Here is a 23,617-nt window from a genome sequence, read left to right on the forward strand (position 1 = left end):
CTGGAAGCCAATGGCAACAGGTGGATAGAAATATCATCATCCCCAAGTTCCCATCCAAGTGATAAACCATCCATGTTTTCTTCCATTGCTGTTAGATTAATATCCTGGAACTTTCTATCTGCTAGGTATACCTTCACCATACTAACAGCAGAGATTTAGGAAGAAGGCAGAAGAGAAAGTATGTTTCGACAGTAAATGCTGGTCTTGCTAGTGACACCCATATTCTCAGAAGGAATTAATAGAATTATTTCCTCTCATATCTGGTCTATCTTAATTGTGTGGGAGTTGACTCTCACTGTCCAATATCTACCTGTACAGTTACAGGACTTGTGTAGCCCCTTGTGACTTGGAATGGTCATCTATTTTTTGCAAAAGGTTTTCTTCAATTGTGTCAAGGGTGTCAGTTAATGTTAGATAATGCAATCTTTGTCAGAGGCATATAGCTATTTATATGAAAGTTAGGTAACTATAGAGACCATCATTATATCATAGTCACTTAGTTTGATCAAATCTGCTTATAGTTATGTAATAATATTAAAAGAAAACACATTTTACACTTTCACTTTGCCTAATAAAGTCTATCCACTTTGTGTTTTGTTTTATTGTAGTGAAACCTTTCTGCAAACCTTTTGCCTTATTTAAAGTTTTATGTTTGAAAAGCTGAATTGCTTTTAAATTATCTGACATTCTATTCACATCTGAAATGGTCAAAATCCTTCCAATACAGTGGATATGCAGTGTTTATCGATTGCACTAATAGGCCCCCAGATTGCTTGTTTGTAGTCTTTGAGGCTACGTTGCATTCTCTGTATGAGTGCTGAGCCATGTCATGAGCTATGTGATCTGCAGATAACCCTCTTGTCCAGTAGCCACCTCTTTATTTGCTGTGGTGACTGAAATACAACTCAGAGGACTGTAACAGAATGAAGGCAGAGACACAAATGGCTGCAGGTGCTGGAATCTGGAGCAAACAAATAAACTGCTGGAAGAACTCAGTGGGTCAAGCAGACCCGTGGAGGCAAAGGGATGGTTGACATTTCAGGTCAAGACCCTGAATCAGGACTGAGAGTGTAGAGGGAAGATAGCCAGTATAATGAGGTGAGAGGAAGGGGCAAGACTGGTAGATCATAGGTGGAACCAGATTGGGGGCGCTGGGGAGGAGGGGGGATTGATGGGTAGATGGAGCCAGGTGGGGGAAGGGAAGGGGAGCGCTGAGACAAAGGTAGGTGATAGGTGGAATTAGTTAAGGGAGGGATGATGGACAGATGGAACCAGATGAGGGAGGGGATAGGAAAGGTGAACTAAGAGAGAAGAAATGCAGATAGATAAGTATGTGGGTGATGGGCAGATAGAACCAGGTGGAAGAGGCTAATGAATCTTGGTAGTGGATGGGGTTCCATCTGGTTTGTAGTCTGAAGGATGATTTTGTTGGCTGTTAAGTCAAAAATATCTCAAGTCAGGCAGCGAGGTTCAAGTGATGACTGGACCTCAGATACTAATGCGTAGGCTCCAGCCTGATACACCCTGACAATCTATGAATGAAAGCCAGTGTGGTGGGTGGAGCTTTGGCTTTTGCCAAAACCATGAGGCTTTTTAACGGTTTATAAGTGTTACTGACATTCACTGACAATTAAAAACCAACAAAATTAATAACTTAAAACAGTGATTTAAGAATATATAGTGCATTAAAGAACTTAGATATAATTATAAACATTAGAATAAAGTAAATTAGTTAAAAAAATACCTTTTCCATTTTGCAGGCAGAGAAAACCTCACTGAAATAGACGGTGCCTTCAATCCTTTGCCAGGCTGTCTTGGATCAAAGGGACTTATGGAGTCCAATGATGGAACACGTTCCCAACTGACCTTCCCTCCAATTGGCTGTACACTGGTGGCTCCGTTGGGAAATGTCAGCAACGGCCAACAAGATTCAGTCCATTACTTGGATATTTCAATCTACTAAATTCAAATGCCCAAATGTATAAACAGTGTGATTGGATCATTGTATCTGAAACTGCTGTACAACAAGAACTTAAGCTTAACAACTTGAGTGACAACTTTTTCTACTGAATCTTTTCATGTACCAGGTTATTTAATTTGACTTGACTCCAGCAGTATGGCTGTGAAACCAGAGAAACTTGAATCAAAATTGACAAGTATAATGCAACACATTGTCGGATATTAGTTCCCAGTCAATTCTGGATTCTGCTGAAATGCATGAGATGTGGGGAAGTAACAGTTAAATCTTCGTAGAGTTTTACACTAGCTTGTCTTCTACAGATTGATGAGGCTGGTTAGTGTGTACAGTTTGTAACAGGTCAACAAACTCATCCTAGATTTGGTTTAACAGAGGCTTTGTAAAACCATCCTAAGGAGTCTGTCTGACACAACTTTAATATTACAAAGGTTGCAATTTTAGCCAGTAAAAAAAGTAAATGTTCAAATGGCCAGGTGTTCTAAACATTTAAACTTCAGAATTGAAATTCCACTATAAGGCATTAGTAATAAGCACCTCCATATGAAATTCCTTTACTCTTCTAATAAATGTGCTAAACTACATGTCTTCTTAAAAAAAGAAAACAAAATATTTTCATTTGGATATATTAACATGTCCATTAACAAATATTATTATTTGTATTAACAAAGTGCCTACTGCGTTTTTGGCAAAATTAAAAATGTAATCTCCATTGAATGGAGTTCTGTACAAGTACAAGCACATTCTTTACAGAGTTTCAATTTACATAATGAGAGAGGAATGTGGCACTGCAAGTTCAGTTTTTCTCTGAATATCATCAATTTTGAATTGGCTTTAGAACACAAGTTCCTTTGAGATTACCAGTGCTAAAATACTACATGAAAATGATTGCAAATCCCACTTAAGACCTACAGAGATCCAAATCTTTTGCATACAAGTGGCTGCAAAGTGACTAAGGAATGGAATTAAATATTGTAGGAGACTTACATCTCAGAGGAGAGAAGAAAAAGAGAAAATGAGGATGGGTATTCCTGATAGAAAAAGGAAAATCTAGAAAAAGGATCAATTTGGATGGAGCTAAGAAATGGTTAGGGGCAGAAAACATTGGCGGGAGTTGTCTTTAGGCAACTGAACAGTTGTACTAAAAGAGAGCTTAGTATAAATCAGGAAATTAGATTCACATGTAACTATAGTGATACAATAATCATAGGGGAATTTTAATCCAATTATAAATTGGGCAAATCAAATTAGCAGTAATAAAATGGAAAGTGAATTCATGGAGTGTATACAAGGTCAATGTGCTGAAGGAGCAACTCAGGAACACAATATTTTAGATCTAGTGTAATGATACAAGGATTAATTAATAATCTTGTACTTAAGGGTCCGTTAGGGAAGAATTATCATAATACCATTGAAAGTTCATCAATAACATTTGGTCCAAAACCACAGAGGTGTAAGGCATGTGTTGGCTCTGGTAGATTTGAGATATAGCAATAGAATGTCTGACCATTACCAAGCAATGGCCAACAGGGAGCAATCTCTTTAGTCCCAATCCCTCTTTATTTCTGTGTACCTCCGCAATTTATTCCCTCTCGCACATGCCCATCAACTCCTCTTTGATCCCTATTGCCATTAACCTACATTAAGGGTAATTTACAGTAGTCACCAACACATCTTTGGCATGTGGGAAAGAAGAGGAGCATCCAGAGGAAATGCACATGGTCATGGAGGGAATGTGAAAATCCACAGACAGCACCCATGCTCAGGATTAAAGCTGGGACCCTGGAGCTGTGACACAGCACCACTAACTGCTGTGCCCATATTTAAAAAAACTAGTGCAAAGTTTACAACAAATATGTATCCCCTAAAAACACAAAGACACAACAGGGTGGTCCAATCACGTCTAACAAGAGAAGTTAAAGATAGAGCTAGATCAAAAGAATGGCTAATAATGATGCCAAGAAAAGCAGTAAACTGAGGAAAATTTCAGAATTCAGTGAAGGAGGAGCATAACATTGATAAAGAAAGGATATGTAGGATATGAAAGCAATCAAGCAAGAATTATGAAAACCTTCTATAAATATGTAAAAAGATTAGCACAAAAAAAAAATGGGTCCCTTACAGATTGAAACAGAGAAAGAATGTTAGGGAATATGGCAGAAAACACAAAACACCTCTGGAGAGCAACACATCTGGAGTAAATGAGGAGCTCAAGGAAATTAGCATTAGTGAATAAGTAGTATTGAGAAATCAGGGAACTGCAGGCCAATTGACCCAATAGTAGGGGAAATGTTGCAATCTGTTATTAAAGAAGTGGTAACAGGGCAAAAAGAAAATTTTAATAGGATTGGGCAGAGTCAATGTCAATTAATGAATGAGACAAAATGACATTTTTTTTAAAGAGTTCTAGGAGTTTGACTTTTGATAAGGTGCCACACAAGGGATTATGAAACAGAAGTAGAGCACCTGGGATTGGGGGTAATATACTGGCATGGATTGAAGATTGGTTAATAGACAGGAAACAGAGAGTAGGTCATTTTTGGATTGGGAAGGTGCGACCAGTGAGATGTCACAGGTTTGGTGTTGGAACCCAGCTGTTGGTAGTCTGTGTGAATGATTTGAATGAGGGATCACGCATAATACATTCAAATTTGTGAATGATACAAAGCTAGATGGGTTTGAAAATGCTACAGAGAACTTCAGGGGTATGTAATCCGATTTGGTCAATAGGCAAGGACACATCAGATAGCATATAATGTGGAAAAATGTGAAGTCATCCACTCTAGTAGGAAAAAATAGAAAAGCAGAGTATCTTTAAATGATGAGAGATTGAATGGTATTGGTGTTTAGAAGTACCCTGTGTCCTTGTTCATGAATTAATTAATATTGACATGCAAGATATCTTACCAAAATTGTATGGAGGGCCCTGGTCAGATTGTACCTGGAATTCTGTGTATATATCCAGTCTCCTAACCTCAAGGAGGATGGACGCAGGAGTGCAACTCCACCTAAGCGGTGTGACACTTGGAATTCGGCACCGAGGGCACGGAGATGTTGAGAGGGGATGACAGCTGTCTCCCTCCTTCTTGCACCCGGACTGGGAGTTGTGTCACCCCAACACTCAGCCCAATCCATCCCCAGGAGAAGGTCTCATCATCCCCACTGATTGCTCCTCACCTGTAATGGAGGATGACTCATCAGAACTTACACACATCGACTAGTTATCCAGCTTTCTGACAATAACTGACCCAGGCCTCTGGATGCAGGTCCCTCGGTGCACTCCACCTTGTTGCTGGTATCTCTCTCCATTCCAGACCAGAGTGAGTGTGTGCAGGAGTGAGCAGCATGGCACTTGGCACTGATGGCCCAGGCCAAAAAACTGATATTGGGACCTATTATTGTGGAATCTGCAGTCTCCACAAAATCCCAATTTTGTGGCTTAGAAATATTGTAATATAGGAAGCTTTGTTGCTTCCTGAAGCTGATAATAATTATGTTGAAGAGGGACTTCCTTCCCTGCCGTGTGAAAAGAGTGCACAAGGTATGGAAATAGGACATAATTGAATTAAGACACCAAAAGGTAACCATTAGCTCAATGCTTTCAGTCCAGGAATACCATTCACCCTAAACCTGCCTGTTCCCCCAGCATCCTTGCAGAGACCCTCACTGTCAAAGACCTCCCAAATGTCATCTTAAAATAGAATGTCATCTTAAAATAGGAGTCTATTGTACCTTTCCCATATTTATTAAATGCTGACTTCAGATTAGTTTTATTTCCAAAGTTAGTAATTTTCTATTAATGCTCCATATTTTGGTAAATTTGTTCAAAGATTCAACCGGACAAATTACATTTTTATATTTGATGTTAAATTTTATGTTTTCATTTCTCTCACCCTTTCTCCTTCTCTCTCTTTCTCCATATACACACACACACTTGCACACTCATCTGTATGTACTTTGGCATAATAATTACTTAGGTTTGTCATGTTTGTAATGTACTGTGAGGTTGCTGCAGAAAGCTAATTTTCATGGCATTTATACCGTATATGTATGACTATGACAACAATAAACATGAACTTGATATAGTAGTTCAATTCTCATTCTGTAATTTTGTGTTGGTATTTCAAGTAAGTAGCCAGATTAGTTTTCCACCATTTCATTAAACTATTAATGAATATAACAAATATTTTGTTGCAATTGGAGTAGGTTGCCCATATACATATGACCTTACCACAATTCCTCCAGTCAGATATTTAACATATAGCAAGTGGATCTAGCTGGGATGGTGCGGGGTCAGGTGCCAGGGCTGAGCAGTGAGCAGGAATATATGGTATTGGGTTAACATAGGGTCAGAAACAGAGAGGTCCAGCAGAAGACAATGAAATTCACATAAAATTATCCCTTTATGGGCTGCTTTCTTTGCAACAATCACTCATAAAATGGGAATACTTTATTGGATCTCACTTCTGTTGCTGTAAAGTATTGCACTTAACTTTTCAGGATGTGTGGTATAATGGAAAGCTGGAGTTAGGATGGGCAATAAACATACGGGGTGACAAGATTCTTCCTTGTTTCCATTACTGTGAAGTATTATACTTTCCCCTTGTGATTGTGGAGTTGAGTGGCAAACTGAAAAGATGGAAATAGGTTCTAAAAGCATGTCAGATCATTTCAAATAAGCTCTGGGCCTGCTTTGCCCAGAACTCAAGATGAAACAGAAACTGATCCCTTTAATTATCATTCAGTGTGTGGTTGTAAATGGTGCATTACTGTCGGGGTTGTAATTGAATCTTATGAATAATTTATTCTCTTGTGATTTTATAGTGTATTCACCTCTCTGAAGTTCCTTGTGGTCTGGACACTGATACTTTTGGCAGATTTCATCCTTGAACTTCGATTTGAATATTTATGGCCAGGTTGGCTATTTGTCAAAGGGGTGTACGATTCCTCTCGATGTCAGGGCCTTGTAAGTATAATTTATATTTGGGCCTTTATATATCGAATGAAGATTCCAAAGGAATGTTGTTTCCCTGCTCAGGGTTCTATATGTGACATTATATTTGCCACTGGTAAAATAATTCAAAATTAAACTAACGCTCGGATCTGATGCTAAGTATAGTTAAATGGTGCGTTTTTGTAATCCTAGTAAAGAAACCACGGCTATTAGTTACAATATTCAGTGTGGAAAAACTAAAATAAAACAGCTTGCATTTCTTAGTAGATGATATTTATTGGTAAATCATCTACAAAGATGCTGATTGTCAAATTACAAGGAGGGGGAGGGATAGTGGATTTGTTTTACAAAAAAGCATGTTGGTTCTAAAAGAAATTTCCACTTGTATAGTGCTTCAGTTGCAACATTCTTGTTCTGAGTCTGCTGGTTTCCTTCTAGATCTTGTTTTACTTATAAAGATTGTTAACTTTAGGTTTTTGAAACTCAATAATTATTTTAAAATTGTTTCAGAATAAGTTATGTTACAAATCTGACATGCCTAAATTTAACTTGCACCATCCAGAAGTCCTGCATTCCATCATTTTATCTGAACTTTCACAAGCTTTGTCACAGTATTGGCCCAAAGCTATAACCTTGCCTCAACTTGTGCACTAGATTCAAACATGACAGACACATCCACCGCAGTCCAGCCTTCATCTTCTTTACATTTGTGGAATTGTGCCAAAACTTGAAAACGTATCCCAGTGATTAGTCAAATAAAACAGCTTGATGTATTCAGACTCGCAAAACTATTCCTTTCAAACAATGTTCCAGATTCTTACATCATTATCAGTGGGTATATCCTGACCTTTGCTATACCCTGCAAACTTGACTCTGAATCCCATGAATTCTCATGACTTCAAATTAAATGTGGCTTCAGGTACTGATTATCATCCTCCCTCAGCTGGTGAATCAGTACCACTCCATGTTAAACAGAGGCATTATTCATCATGATCCCAGAGTACATCCTACCTCACAGACTAAACAAATCTATTACTGGTCAGGCAGCAGTAGCTGTGAGAGTCTTCAACACTGACTCTGAAGTCTTATGATATTAGACCAAATATGCCCAACACTAACTACCTCCTGCCTTCCTTCATCTGATGAATGTGTTCCTCTGTAGAACACTGGTGAGAACTCGATGGAGTTCAGAAGGATGAAGGGGGATCCTACACTTTTTGGTATTTACTATTTATTGTGTATTCCCTTGCCTTGTTTGTTCTTCCCAAACGCATTACCTCACTCTTCTCCAGGTTGAATTCTGTTTGCCACTTTTGTGTCTGTCAAACCAGATCATTGATATCTCCTTGTAGCTCCACTTTCTTCCTCACTATCAATCACACTCCTATTCTTAGTTTCATCAGCAAACTACTTAAACTGTAGCCTTTACAATCAAGGCCAAATCATTGAAATATGCCAAGAAACAAGTGACTTCATACAGGGCCCTACAGACATAGAAGTGACCATCATGCAGTCCTTCTGGGGTCAAATGGAATAGATTCAGACGATATCTGCTGCCTCAAAACAGAACATTCATGTGTACCATCAACAACTAGAAAATTGTACCTCTCCACCACCTATATTCTCATGGCCTGGCGAATTCCTCATCGTCAACAAATTTGGATCAATGAAATGTGTTTTGAACAGTGCCAGGAGCAGCACTTGTGTACTAAAAAGTAAGCTGTGAAGTTGGTGAAATTATAGCACAGCTGCAGGCTCTTCACAGTGCTAGGTGGTCCCACAGATTAGATCAAAGCTTGGAGCTATGGCTGGAGGTGATCAATTAAATAACTAATGCCAGGAGAAGAGTTCACAAACATACCTTTTTTCAGTGAAGGTGAGGCACAGTACATGTAAGTAAATTGCAAGGAGCCAGAAGTGATGAATGGATGATCCAAATCTGCCTGTTCTAGAGATTTCCATTATTGCAGGAGCCAGTCTTCAGCCAATTTAATTCATTACACATTATATCTAGAATTGGTTGAGCACACTGGCCTCAAAAAGCCCCAGCTGTAGTGCTGACAACATTAGAGTCATAGGGTAATATAGCACGGATACAGGGTCTCTGGCCCAACGTGTCCATGCTGACCATGGTGCCCTCTTAGCTAGTCCCAATTTCCTGTGTTCAGCCCATATTCCTCTAACCCCCACCCTTCCATGTACCTATCCAAGTGCTCCTTAAATGATAACATTGTACCTGTCTCAACTACTTCCTCTGGCAGCTCATTCCATATACTCACCACCCTCTGCATGAAAAATTGTCCTTCGGGTCCCTTTTAAATCTTTCCCCTCCCACCCTAGATCTATGCCCCCTAGTTTTGGACTCCCCTACCCTGGGGAAAAGACTGTTACCATCCACCTTATCTATGCCTCATAATTTTAAACATTTCTACAAGGTCTCCTTCTCATTCTCCTATGTTTCAAGGAAGAAAGACCTAGCTTGGCCAACCTCTCCCTATAACTCAGGCCTTCTAGGCCTGGCAACATCCTCGTAAATCTTTTCTGCACTCTTTCCAGTTTAACTGCATCTTTCCTGTAATAGGGTGACCAAAACTGTACACAGTACTCCAAGTGCAGCCTCACTAATGATGTATATAACTGCAACATAATGTCCCAACTCCTATACTCAGTGCCCTGACTGATGAAGGCCAGCGTGCTAAACGCCTTCTTCTCCACCCTGTCTACCTGTGACGCTGCTTTCCAAGTACTGTGCACTTGCACTCCTAGGACCCTCTGTTCCATTACACTCCCTAGTGGCCTCCCATTCATAGTACAAGTCCTATGCTGGTTTGACTTTCCAAAATGCATCACCTCACACTTATCTGTATTGAAATCCATTTGCCACTCCTCAGCCCACTTCCCTAACTGATCAAGATCCCCCTGTAATCTACGATAACCTTCTTCACCATCAACAACAACACCTAATTTCGTGTCATCCACAAACTTACTGACCAAGCCTTATGCACTTGCATCAAAATCATTTATATAAATAATAAATAATAAGGGTCCCAACACCCACCCCTAGGACACACCACTAGCCACCGGTCTCTATTCTGAGAAACAACCTTCAACCACCATTCTCTGCTTCCTACCTCCAAGCCAATTTTGAATCCACATAACTGGATCTCTCTAGATTCCATGGGACTGAACCTTCCAGACCAGCCTACCATGCAGGACCTTGTTGAAGGCCTTGCTAAACTCCAAATAGACAACATCCACTGCCCTACCCTCATCTACCTTTTTGGTTACCTCTTCAAAAAACTCTAAAAGATTTGTTAAGCACGACTTTCCACACACAAAGCCATGCTGACTCCTCCTAATCAGAGTCTGTCTGTCCAAATGCTGGTAGATCCTGTCCCTCAAAATTCCATCCAGTAACCTCCCCACTACTGATGTCAGGCTGACTGGCTTGTAGTTCCCTGGCTTGTCCTTGCTATCCTTCTTAAACAATGGAACAACATTAGCCACCTTCGAGTCTTTGGAAACTTCACCGGTAGCTAACGATGAAGCAAATATTTCCGCAAGGGCCTCCGCAATTTCTTCTCTAGCCTCCCACAAAGTCCGAGGATGCACTCCGTCAGGTGCTGGGGATTTATCCACCTTAATGTGCTGTAAGGCTGGAAATACCTCCTCCCTGGTAATATGAATGTTCTCCAAAACATCTCCACTTGTTTCCCTTATCTCTTGTGCAACCATGATTTCCTCCTCAGTAAACACGGAGGAGAAATATTCATTAAAAATCTCACACATCTTCTGCAGCTTAAGACATAGGTGGCCCTGCTGATCTCTAAGGGGACCTACTCTCTCCCTGGCCACCCTTTTACTCTTAATATAGCTATAGAACCTCTTGGGATTTCCCTTAACCTTATCTGCCAGATCCATCTCATACCCTCTTTTTGCCCTCCTGATTTCCCTCTTAGGAGTATTCTTAATCTTTTTATAGTTATTCAGGGATTCACTCGTCCCCGATTTCCAAAACCCAATGCATGCTTCCTTTTTCTTGACCAATATCACAGCCTCAATATCTCTCGTCAGCCAAGGTTCCCCAAACTTGCCAGGTTTACCCTTCACTCTAACAGGAACATGCTGCTCCTGGACTCTTGATATCACACTCTTAAAAGCCTCACACTTGCTATTCATTCCTTCCTCTGCAAACAGGCTAACCCAATTGACCTCTGTGAGATTCTGCCAAATTCCCCCAAAATTAGCCCTGCACCAGTTTAGGACCCTAACCTGTGGACCTGTCCTATCCTTTTCCATCACTATCTTAAAACTAATAGGATTATGGTCACTAGAGAAAGTGCTCCCTGACTGTCACTTCAGTTACTTGCCCTGCCTTGTTCCCTAAGAGGAGGTCCAGAATTGCACCCTCCCAAGTAATTATATATTGACTCAGGGAACTTTCTTGGACATATTTCACAAATTCTACCCTGTCCAGGCCCTTAACACTCTGGGTGGCTCAGTCAGTACCCGAGAAATTAAAATCTCCCACTAATACAATCCTATTATTCTTACAACTATGAGCAATTTCTCTCCACACCTGCTCAAGTTCCCACTGACTATTGGGGGGGGGGGGGGGTCTATAATACAGCCCCACAAGTGTGAATCCCCCCTTCTTGTCACAGTAGCGTAGCAGTTAGCACAACACTATTTCAGTGCCAGCGACCAGGGTTCAATTCCGACCACTGTCTGTAAGGAGTTTGTACGTTCTGCCCGTGTCTGCATGGGTTTCCTCCAGGTGCTTTGGTTTCCTCCCACATTCCAAAGATGTACGGGTTAGGAAGTTGTGGGCATGTTATGTTGGCACCGGAAGCGTGGCGACACTTGTGGGCTGCCCCCAGCACACTGTACGCAAAAGGTGCATTTCACTGTGTGTTTTGATGTACATGCGACTAATAAAGATCTTATCTAATTTCTACCCATATGGCCTCACTGGATGATCCCTCAAGAATGTCATCTCTCAGCACTGCTGTTACATCCTCCCTTATCAAAAAGGCAGCACCCCTCCTTGCTTACCCATACCTGTGTCATGCCTGTAGCCTCTGTATCCTGGAACATTGAGCTGCCAGTCCTGCCCTTCTCTCAGCCATGTTTCTGTTATGGCTAATAACATCCCAGTCTCCACAGCCAATCCATACTCTGAGTTCGTCCATCTGCCTTATGGGTTAAACCTTGTGCATTAAAATAAATGCAGTTTAACTGAGTATTCTGTTCCCTGCCTTTACTGTGTCCCTGGCTATCCAGAATACTAAACTTGCTCTCGCTGGCTACTACTTTATCCCACGACGTGCTCCTGCTCTAAGTCCCACTCCCTGACAATCTAGTTCAAACCCTCCTGTGTAGCATTCTCCAGAACTACACATTCCCTCAGTCGTACTGTTCCAGAACAGAAACACCACTGAAATCTCCACATAACAGTGGAAAATTGTCCAGGTTTTCTGTGATCACACTAAATTAGCACCATTCTCTCAACTCCAAATCATCAGCAAAATGATGGAGATGATATCTAGTGACACTTAGTCATGAATAGCTTGCTCATTGTTGGATTGTTTGGGTTCCATTTTTATTACTTGGCTGCAAAACTCATTACAAACCTTGGTATAGCATAAGCAAAAGAGTTAAATTCCAAAGGTAAGATGCAAGTGACTATGCTTGATAAGATTGCATTTGACAGATCATGACATTAAGGAGCCCTGAATCAATGGGAATCAGTGATCGGTGTCATATCCAACACAAAGGAAGAAAATTGATATTAGTGCAGATCTGCTTAGGGTAGTCTCCTCAGCCCAATCACTCATCAATGATCTTCCCTTCCATCATAACTTTTGGAAGTGGGATTGTTTGGTTTCAACTTGCCAGATAACATGGCAGTCCACCCCTACATTCAGGAACACCAAGGCAATGTTGAGTTATGGGCTGATAAATGGCAATTAAGTTTTGGGCCACACCAATATCAAGAAATGACCATCTTTAGCAGGAGGATGTCTCATCTGTTCCCTGGACATTCAATGTTGTTCATTACCTTCGATGTCTTTGTGTTCAGTATTAATTACAAACTTAGCTGCACCATCAAAATGAATAATGTGACTATAAGAGCAGATGGGTATGTTATCTCCCATTTCATGAAAACATTAAAGCCATCTACAAGGCACAAGCCGGGTGTGTGGTAGAATATTCTCCACTTATTTCATGAGTGCCATTTCAAGAACACTCAAGAAGCTTGATATCACTGAGAGCACAGCAGGCCACTTGATGGACACCAATCCATCACATTCACTCCTCCCACTATCAGCTTACTGTGGCTGCAGTGTGTACCATTTACAGTTTCTCTGCAGAACTTGCCAAGGCTTCTTTGATAGCATGTGGCAATGCCATGAATTCTACCACCAGAAAGTCAATGTCCATTGGTGCTATCAGAATTCTGGAATTTCTTGCTCTCAATGTTTTTGAGAAACAGGAGATAATAGAAATACCTTCAACACGTAGACCACAATCGTTCAAAAGACTCTCTTCACCTCCCACAGACAATGAATATTGACCTTGCCAGCAACACTGACATCCCCTGAATGAATTAACAACAAATGACAGAGTCTCATTAATTACATCAATGAATTTTATTAATCGGACACCAATGCCATTTTAATGCATTAAATCACTCAATAGTGACCAGCCAATACAACTGGGTGGTATATGAATACAACAGCATATAAAATTAATAAATTAATACTTAAATGAACACACACCAGCTAGCTCACAGATTATCCACAGCCTTAAGAAGCACATGATTGAAGATGGGATCCACCTTGAACCTGTAAGGGTTATAAGGTCCAGACCCAATTATTCCCATTTTTGCAAGAAGCAGTACATATGGCCCTCCCAAGAGAAGCCATTATAGATCCATGCCATCATTCATGATAGGTAACTCTCCTTCCAACCAGTGTATGGATCATCTGTGGCAGTCAAAGTCACAAGAACCTGAAATTATAATGTGCCAATCTCACTCCAGGTTTCAACAGGTGACATCAGTTTCCTACTGGATTTGCTATAGTTTGCAGGACAGGAGGCATCCCACTTATTATATGATGTTTGTATTTCCCACTGGAAGCTTATAATGGACATCTTTTAATGTACACATGCCAAACTGTTCAGCAGTTTCCTCCTGTTCCTCTGTATTTTTGCTAAAGTTATGCTTTGAGAATACTGGAATGACTGTCTATTCTCAGGGCTCACATAGTAATAAAATGTTTATCTGTTTCTTCATAGGCTATTTCCTTACTCTTTGTATGTGCAGCATTTACCTCAGACGTGTTCTGTTTTATCTTCATACCACTGCACTGGCTTTTCTTCGTTGCTAGTACATATGTATGGATTCAGTACCTCTGGAACTCAGGTAAACTATTTTAATCACAAAAGATGCCAAAAAATGAACAATTGTGCTCGTTAACAAACAGATAATTAAAATCCCTCCACAGACACATAAAGATAGCTTTATTTACCCTTGTTTAAATTACTCTGTATGGATTTTCAAACTAGAGCAATCATTTTTTTTTAATAAACAGCGTTAAGCTACAAAGTTGAACTTCAATGAATATGTTAGCAGGCTTTCTATTAGAAAAAAGAGAAATTTTAATTGGCATGTTTCCATTGTAAGTTGAGATACGAGTGAATTATTCACACATAGAATGGAATTCATATATTCTTCCCTGTAAGTGCATTTCAATTTAATTAAAACGTAATGGCATGTGGTTACCCACTGAACATGAATATGAACTAAGTAAATGCTTGGTGTGGAACATAAACACTGGCATAGAATTGTTGGGCTGAATGGCTTGCCTCTGTATTGTAAGAAACACGTAATGACAAAATGCAATTTAAGCTACAGCTGCCTTACAGTTTAGTAATCTTTGTTAATTTATAGAATAAACTGCCACCTGGACCAATGAAGCTAAACAATTGAAGTAAGCACTTTATTGATTCAAAACTGAATGCAACTAAAAGGTAAAAAGGAGACAAAATTAATAATGTATCACATTAACATAATTTGTGTGGCAATTTGAATATCCTTTACTTATCCTTTCCTCCTCAACAACCATCACAAAAGAATTAGATAAAATATCAAATTACAAATCTTATCATTATTCTACTAGTGGTCCTCGGCTTTAATCATTATTTTCTTTAAGCTTCATAGATATTCTCCTTGGCAGGTTACATTGGAAATTCATCGGAATGATGCCTGGGCTCAAAAGGTTAAACTATGAGGCTAAGTTGCATAACTTTGAACTGTATTCTCCTGTGTTAGAGGATTGAAGAATGTTCCAAATGTGGTATTTAAATTAGTAAAAAGAACCTGAGCCGCTTTCTCTGTGAGGGAATCCAATTTAGAGAGTACAGTCTTATAATAAAATCCAGGTCATTGCAATTGAATTATGAAGTACATTTTCACATCAAGCTTCGTGGAAACATGGAACCCTTTCTCCCAAAAGGCTGAGATCAATAGAGTAAAATTATCAAGTGATATGCATTAAAGCCAGGTAAATGGAGTTGAGAAACAATTGGACCTTTTCAATCCAAGAGACAGAGCAGGCTCAAGGGGCACAGTTAAAAATAAATAAAACCTGCAGATGCTAGAAATTTGAAATAAGAACAGAAAATAATGGAAACACTCACAAGCAGGCAGCATCTGTGGAAAGAGAAACAGAGTTAATGTTTTGGGTAAAAGACCCTTTGTCAGAATTGTTGGTGGCTTTGTGACCTGAAACATTACCTCTGCTTCCCTTTTCACAGGTGCTTTCTGACATGCTGAGTGGTTCCATTATTCTGTGTTTTTATATCAAGGGGCACATAGGCCTGTCCCTATGTACATCTAGGGTAAAATGCACTATATAACAACGGTCTACTCACAAGAATATTGCAGAAGTCCATTACTAATAGAATTACTTTCATGGGACATAATTTCAAATTGAAATAAACACAAATACAAAACTGCCTGAGAATTTCATTGCCTCTGTGTCTGTTACTCCAAGTGTAAAACACACTTGTGTGGAGCAGGTTAAAAGTTTATCTATTTCTTTTCACTATAAAGAATTAATGGATAAAATGTTATTGTAAAGGACAAGGTATTACAGTTTGGGAAGGAAGTGTGACCCCTGCTGGGGTGACTAAGGAAAGCATTGATGGAAGAAAACATAACTTTCTTGCCTTCTGAATTGAGGTTAAATTCGATCAAGGAGAGAAGAAAAATGTGATGGTTGGAAGTGAGAGTATCAAAATAATTATTTAAATTTTAATTGGTTCAAAGTTCTTTGCATTTTGTAAAGCAAAGTAAGTTGCTGCATTTTAAACAAAACTTTCAAAAATCATTTTTATGAAATGCTGTGGCTGTAAATACAGGCAGAGGCATAAATACAATGCTAGTTGCAATTACTACATTCATTTTTTAAAGCCACATATCAAAGTAAACATCTGAGGTACAGGAATTGGCTTGTATTGTAGCCTTTTCTTGGAACCAAGATCCTGCACCAGAATGAAGGCTGAGAAATGTCCAACTCAGTATTGGATTAGGCTATTGGAGTATGGTGGGCAACCACCTAGTCAAATAGATATCTATCTTTATTAGTCACATGTACATCGAAATACACAGTGAAATACATCTTTTGCGTAGAGTGTTCTGGGGACAGCCCACAAGTGTCGCCACACTTCCGGTGCCAACATAGCATGCCCGCAACTTGCTAACCCATATGTCTTTGGAATGTGGGAGGAAACTGGAGCACCCGGAGGAAACCCACGCAGACACGGGGAGAACATACAAACTCCTTACAGACAGTGGCCGCCGTCTTGCAGGCACTAAAGCCTGTTTTAGTATTGGAGTGGAACATGATGTCTGTGTTGAACAAGATACCAAATTGAACTAAATCGCTTCTGCCTGCACATAATCCATAAGACTGGTACTTGCTGTTTAATTAGGCGGGATTTGGACAGCGAGGTGCCTGGTTTAATTTTATATCCCTACAAACCTGATTAATGCTGGAAAATCAGCCAGAGGAAAGCTTTCTGCACCATTGATGGAACCTGGAAGAATGTATATGGCTATAGAACCAATTATCAATTATTATCAATAGACCAGTTGTATTATTCTGATATATCTGACGGGTTTGTTTTATTTTTCCTCTTTACTTACACCTTTACTCCTAATCCTCATTCAAAAGGGGGTCTCTGATCCTATACTAAGATTGACTGTTGTAGGATCAGAGAGCTGGATTCCCTGGTATAATGGTAGGAAATCCCAGTAAGGCAAGGTCAGCCATTGGACTCCTTGTGGAGGGCAGCAATACATTAGCATCCCTCACAGATTTTCCTAAACTTTCAGTGGGCCTGTGTCAATTCTGGGCTTATTTGTGGGGGAGGGGCTGAACATTGTTGACCTCTGAACAAGCAGCCACGGACAACACACTTCAGTCCAGTTGTTCAGAAATCTATCTAATTTTTTAAAAAGATCTTAAAATGAAATGATTTATTGCAATCTTTCTTATACAACTAATGTTTGATTAAACAAATTTTTTTTTCCTGTTTGCTTTTAAATTTAGGCTCACCCTGATGAATATCTAAAATCTGCTTACATTATGCTGAAGAGAATATCTTATTAAAATAATTTTGTAGCTGAAGTAAATGGCAGGGAGCTTCTGATATTGTCACTTGGGAATACCATATAATTTAGGATTTGTGAAGGAAAGAGGACACCCCTGCATAAATTGCCTGGCTCAGAAGATGTTTAGCTTAATGTTATCTGCAATCTGTAAAAGTCCATCAAAATCATTTTGTGGCGGCACTGAGTCTGACAACAGAGTGAAGGGTATGCTGTGGTATGGCTGCTCTTGCTGGACCAATAAAAAGTATCATGCATATTTCTTAAGTGGACTTGAATTGGATTAATCTAAATGAGCACCTTCTTTAACCAAAGGGTTCCTTTTTTGAGGGCATTAACTAATATAAAATACTGTGCTAGCTTCCTTCATTGGTTATCATTTTCCCGGGAATTAGAGAGTAAGCAAACTCAAAGTCTTTGCCCCTTCCTCTGCGGAGGAGATAACACGTCTTTCACTCTTCCATTTTCCTTATGCTCTGTAAATCACTCAGCAGCACAATCTAACTCCCCCTAGTGAGAATCCTTAAGGTCTGTGTGCATGTGCTTCCTCTCTGATATGGAGGAAGTCTCCAGTTTGCACCTTCTATTGGAATTTCCTCAGGTAGTGTCAGACAGCTGGTGCAACATAGCTTTAGCTTCATCCTATTACAGTGAATAAAGGGATTCAGAGCATTGTGTGCAAGTAATTCCTATGTTGAATTTGAACTTGTTGCAAAATACAGCCATTTATTATAAGCTATGCAATTAATGAACACCTTAATCATACTTGTTATGAAGGATAATTTGTGCAGCTATTAACTTTGGAGGATAAACAGTGTTATTCCTGCTGATGGCCAAGATTTAAAGTAGGAAGTGGCTGAGATGTTATCTTGCTTCCTCCCTTCAGTTCTCTGAACATTTCCTGACAGTGTTTGCAGTTCCAGGGTGATAGAGATGACACTCAATGTCAGAAAATTCCCTTTACAAAGATGCAAAACAGTTTTCCAAGATTTCCCCTCTTAGGCACACAACAACAACATTTCTCTCATAAGATTCATAGAGCACTACAGCACAGAAGCAGGACCTTCAGCCCATCTAGTCCATGCTGACCTGATCTTCTGCCCAGTCCCATCTACCTGCACATGGACCATATCCTTCCAAACCCCTCCCATCCATGTACCTATCCAAACTTCTCTTAAATGCTACAATTGAACCTACATCCACCACTTCCGCTGGTAGCTCGTTCCACACTCGCACCACCCTGTGAGTGAAGAAGTTTCCCCTCAGATTCCGCTTATATATTTCACCTTTCACCCAAAACCTATGTCCTTTAGTTCTAGTCTCACCCAACCTTAGGGGGATAAAGCTGCATGCATTCACTCTACCTATATCCCTCGTAATTTTGTATACTTCTATAAGGTTTCCCCTCATTCTCCTGCGCTCCAGGGAATAAAGTCCTAACCTATTCCACCTTTCCCTATAACTCAAGTCCTCAAGTTCTGGCAACATCTTTGTAAATTTTCTCTGCACTCTTTCAAACTTATTGATATCTTTCCTGTAGGTAGGTGACCAGAATTGCACACAATACATGGCTTTACACAAATATGGTTCTCCTTTGCTGTATTTCATTCAAGAGTCTCCATGATCACTTTATTTACATTCTGTGCTCATTTCTGCATCCTTCTTGGGTTGCCATCCTCACTCTTAATTTTCTTTGAGTGCCACAATATCTTGATAGTTACCTGTCATTCCAACTATACACTGCTGCTGCTGTCGAGCTTCATTCAACAGCCCTTTAAAGGATTCAATTACAATTTCCAATCCCCGTTTCATAATATTACAGGGAGTTGTTCTTAGCTGATGATAATGGAGATTTAAAAGAACTATCTCAGTTATTTGCAGCAGAATTCCTGGGTCACCAGCAGCAATATGATTCAATGAAATGGGTCAATAAATTTCAGGCCCAAGTAATATTGCTGGAATAATTACAGTTTGATTTTTATCATACCCAAATGTTCGCAAGAAAGGCATGCATTTTTTCTCTATATTCAGTGATTTATGAAGTCATATTTGTCCATTTGAATTGCCCAAGCATAATTTCTACGAATAGGCCAACAGAGCAGAGTCTATGGAAGAGGGAGACTATTTGACTTATTTCAGTTAATTGATTCATAAATTTCCTGAAGCTTTCATATTGCAGTTATTTCCTAAGTAGTTCCAGGATATTTGCTTCCACCATTCCATCTGAAACTTCATGACAAATATGGCTCACTTTTAGATCCATCTTCTTAGTAAAGTTAGAAGTACTGTTCAGATTTCCCTGTTACACTGTCCACCATCCCATATACCTCTGTGAGGTCAGGTCTTCTGAGGCATTGAGGCCTCCAGCATCACCATTTGAAGTGAAATGTCGATCTATTTCATAAGCCTCATCCCCATGAACAAAGAATAATTTTTTTAAAATGTGCTCTCAAGCAACTTTGGTTGTCAGTTTCTTCCTGTTATTTAGTGGTAAGAGTTTTCAGCATCTCACTAGGCAATAGCAAAATTTGAAGGAGGCACAGATCAATGAAGAAATATGAGTAACAATGACTTCTGTCTACTTGTTAACAAAATTATTTTGGAAATCGAGGTTATGCTTGATACATACTCTGTAGAATGATGCAGTAGGCTACAGTGAAGCAGGCTTCATGACAATTTAAAACTTTCATTTGCAATTGTATTTATAAAAGGTAAATAATCAGATTAACTTTGTCCATTTTCTAAAACAAGTCATTTTTTCCTTGCAGAAAGGGGTGTTTGCTTGTCTACTTTGTCACTTTGGATACTTTTTATTTACATAGAAGCAACATTCAGATTTAAGGACTTAAGAAATTTCAATGCTGATCTTTGCCGGCCATTTGCAGCCCATTGGTAAGTCAGAGAAGAGTTACTCCAGCACGTTGTTGTTTTTTTCATCTGGATTCCAGCATCTGCAGTCCTTTATTTCTCTAGAATCCAGCAAGTGTTGGTCTTTAACACACAATACAGACTTTAATGGATGCATAAAGTTTAACACCAAATGTAGTTCTTTTTCTGATGGTTTCATGCTATTGTGTTGATGCTCTTGGTGCTTCAGAGATTTCAAACATTGTAGTCCATCAATTTCTCCACAAAGTATCAATGTCACTGCTTATTATATGATGGAACTCAGGGCTTCTTTGAGCATATTGTGTTCAGTAGTTACTATTGTGTGAATCCTTTAGCTGAGTGCTTGCCATGTTTGTTAGTTACAGATCATGAATTCTGAACATCTACTTCCTGCGGGCAGCAGAGTGGTGCAGCTAGTGGATTTGCTGCCTTATAGCTTCAGCAATCCATGTTCATTTCTAACCTCTGGTGCTGACTGTGTGGAGTTTTCATGTTCTCCCTGCGACCTTGTGGATTCCTTCTGCATGCTCTGGCTTCCTCCCATATCCCAAAGATGTGTGGGTTGGTAGGTTAATTGGCCACTGTGACATTGTAAATGGCCCGCTAATGTGTGGGCAAGTGCTGGAATCTAGGGGGAGTTGATGGGAATGAGGGGAGAATAAAATAGGATTAGTGTAAATGGGTGTGTGATGGTTGGCATGGACTTAATGGACCTATTTACATGCTGTATGACACTATGACTCTGGGAATTGAAATTAAGAATGGGGAAAATACCAGATTTTTAAAATTACTGAATAGCCATTGGCAAAGGCTGGGAATTTAAAGTGGAGCAATGATCACAGTAAATAATACTTTCATTCTGACAATATATAAAAAAAAATTAGGCCACTTAATGGGAGGGAGAAAAGCAAAAGGCCAGAGCTTTCTGCCAGTGGAGAACTGCCCGTGCTCACTGCACGCGCTCACCACTTATGTTCACTGTCAGTGCTCACCACCCACATTCCATTCCTGCTAACCACCCACTCTCCACCTATGCTCACCATGCAGCCCAAACTCAACACCGTTAATGATATACAGAGATAAGTATGGGTTTACCCTTTGAGATCCTGCAATCTTACTGCAGAACTTAGCCGGCAAGTTCAGAAGCAAATGCTGACAGTACAACACTAAACTGCTGGCATATTCCTGCAAGCTTAGGCCAACTAAATTTTCAGGTTGTGCCCCTCTGCTCCATAGGCCCAAAACATCAATGGAATAGGCACCTACAAAATCCAAAACCCCTTTATCTAACTAGCTTTACTGTTTAACATACAAAATGACTTGAACATCACAGATGACTTTTGTAATTGGAGTTATTTTTAAAAATGAATTGGTCCAAACAAATCAGCTATGACTCTTGCAGGGTCATGTTTATTATTAATCCTTATCTTGTAGTTCCAGCTTAATATTAGTTTTACCAATTAAAATATTTAAATGCATATGTAATTTGGGCTACATTAAACTTAATGCCTACCTTTTAAAAAAAATCTATTTTACCACCGTTGCTTTGGTAACATTATCATGCTGCAGTCTGAATTAATGGATGATATCCAATGGGTTAAATGAGGCATGAAGTGAGCCAATTAAAGATAGCCTTGCAACAGTTTACTATATTTTATTGTCTGCTTTCTGCTTCGCACTATTGTGGCTTCAAATTCATGTTCCTGTGGCACCCAGGGCTTTAATCTGCCGATCACATGCACATTCCTCACACTGCGTTGTAACTGACTCCAACGTTGCTGCAGCCAGAATTGTTAGTACTATAGTACGAGATTCTCACATTACTAAGAAGTTTAATCTACTCACTTATATTGAAAAACATACATGGGTTGCTTCCGGAAGAAATACTAAGGATAGGGAACTGTTTTCACTTTGCAAAGGGTGGGAAAGATTGTGACTTACACCTGAGAACCAAGGCAGAGAACCTCTCTTGTTCTGAACCCCAATTGTAATAATGTTCTGTATTTTGGACAGATGGCGGACAAGATGGACAGGACAGAGGTGTATAGGATTATTTAAAAATAGTGATTTAAGGTTAATTTCAGAGAGTTAGCATTAGAGGAACACAGCATGCTGCCACATCAGTTTTGGATTTTGTTTGTGATCTTTGATGTGTTCATGAACATGGTGACGATCATGGGTGGAAACTGGTTGCATAATCATATCTTGTTGTCTATACTGCCATATATAGCCATGTGTTTTCTCTTTTCTTTCCTTAAGTAACATTTGTTTTTCCTTTTTTCAGCATAGGATATCCAATGGTGTCTTTAGGTTTTGAATTTAAAAGTTACATTTACTACAAAATTAAATTAAGGAAACAAAAAGAAGTTCAAAAACAGAACGAGTTTTTCATACAACTTCTTCAGCAGGCCTTACCCTCAACAGAACAGCTGCAGCCAGGACAGGACGGGACACCGGACAAAGGTATTGGAAACTACTTCCCAATTTCCACTGCTGTTTTCCTTTGATACAATGATCCATGCAAAACTGTATATATTTTTAATCTATTATTTAACAAACAGAGGATACATGTCAAGGCACCACAAAATGTATTTATCCAATATTGAAAGGGAACCTGCTGAGAGCTCTTAAATGTCTTTGGTTCATATTCCATCAAAAATTCTAATGACCCAGCTGCTACAAATGCCAGTTAGTGAGTTCTGCCCTTTTTTGTTTGTTTGTTTGTTAGTTCATGAACAAATGCCACTTGTGGAAGGGGTCAGAGAGTTGAGAGAGTTGGGTGAAGAAAGGGCCAAATTTCAGAACAGCTTGACAATAAGGTGCAATAGTCTAGCTGCTGGCAGGTTATCAGCACAATAGGAGGAAAGAGGGGGCTGGATGTTAGCACACTGGGCATGTTCAGGATGTATAGACATATGAGCATCTGAACTCTGAGCTGGTGTTGGCCATTCAGACTCTCAAGCGTGGTTTGCTCTTTAATAAGATCATGGCTATTCTAATTGTAACCCCAACTCTGCATTCCCGTCTGCTTGCGGTCGTCTGTCACCCCTTGCTTGTCAAGAATCTACATACCTTTGCCTTAAAAATATTCAAGGACTCTGCTTTGAGGAAGAGAATT

The 23,617-nt window shown here is 39.6% G+C and overlaps 1 protein-coding gene across 1 annotated transcript in view; it reads left to right on the forward strand.

The window, feature by feature from the left end:
- LOC127575155 (macoilin-like) overlaps positions 1–23,617 on the forward strand; it is a 72,171-nt gene that overhangs the window by 29,992 nt on the left and 18,562 nt on the right. The window contains exons 2-5 of the mRNA XM_052024848.1: positions 6,800–6,941; positions 14,232–14,358; positions 20,379–20,502; positions 22,784–22,962. Coding sequence (XP_051880808.1) covers positions 6,800–6,941; positions 14,232–14,358; positions 20,379–20,502; positions 22,784–22,962 — 572 coding nt within the window. The remainder of the gene's footprint in view (positions 1–6,799; positions 6,942–14,231; positions 14,359–20,378; positions 20,503–22,783; positions 22,963–23,617) is intronic.

The sequence above is a fragment of the Pristis pectinata genome, chromosome 10 (assembly GCF_009764475.1).
Source record: "Pristis pectinata isolate sPriPec2 chromosome 10, sPriPec2.1.pri, whole genome shotgun sequence".
Taxonomy (NCBI): domain Eukaryota; kingdom Metazoa; phylum Chordata; class Chondrichthyes; order Rhinopristiformes; family Pristidae; genus Pristis; species Pristis pectinata.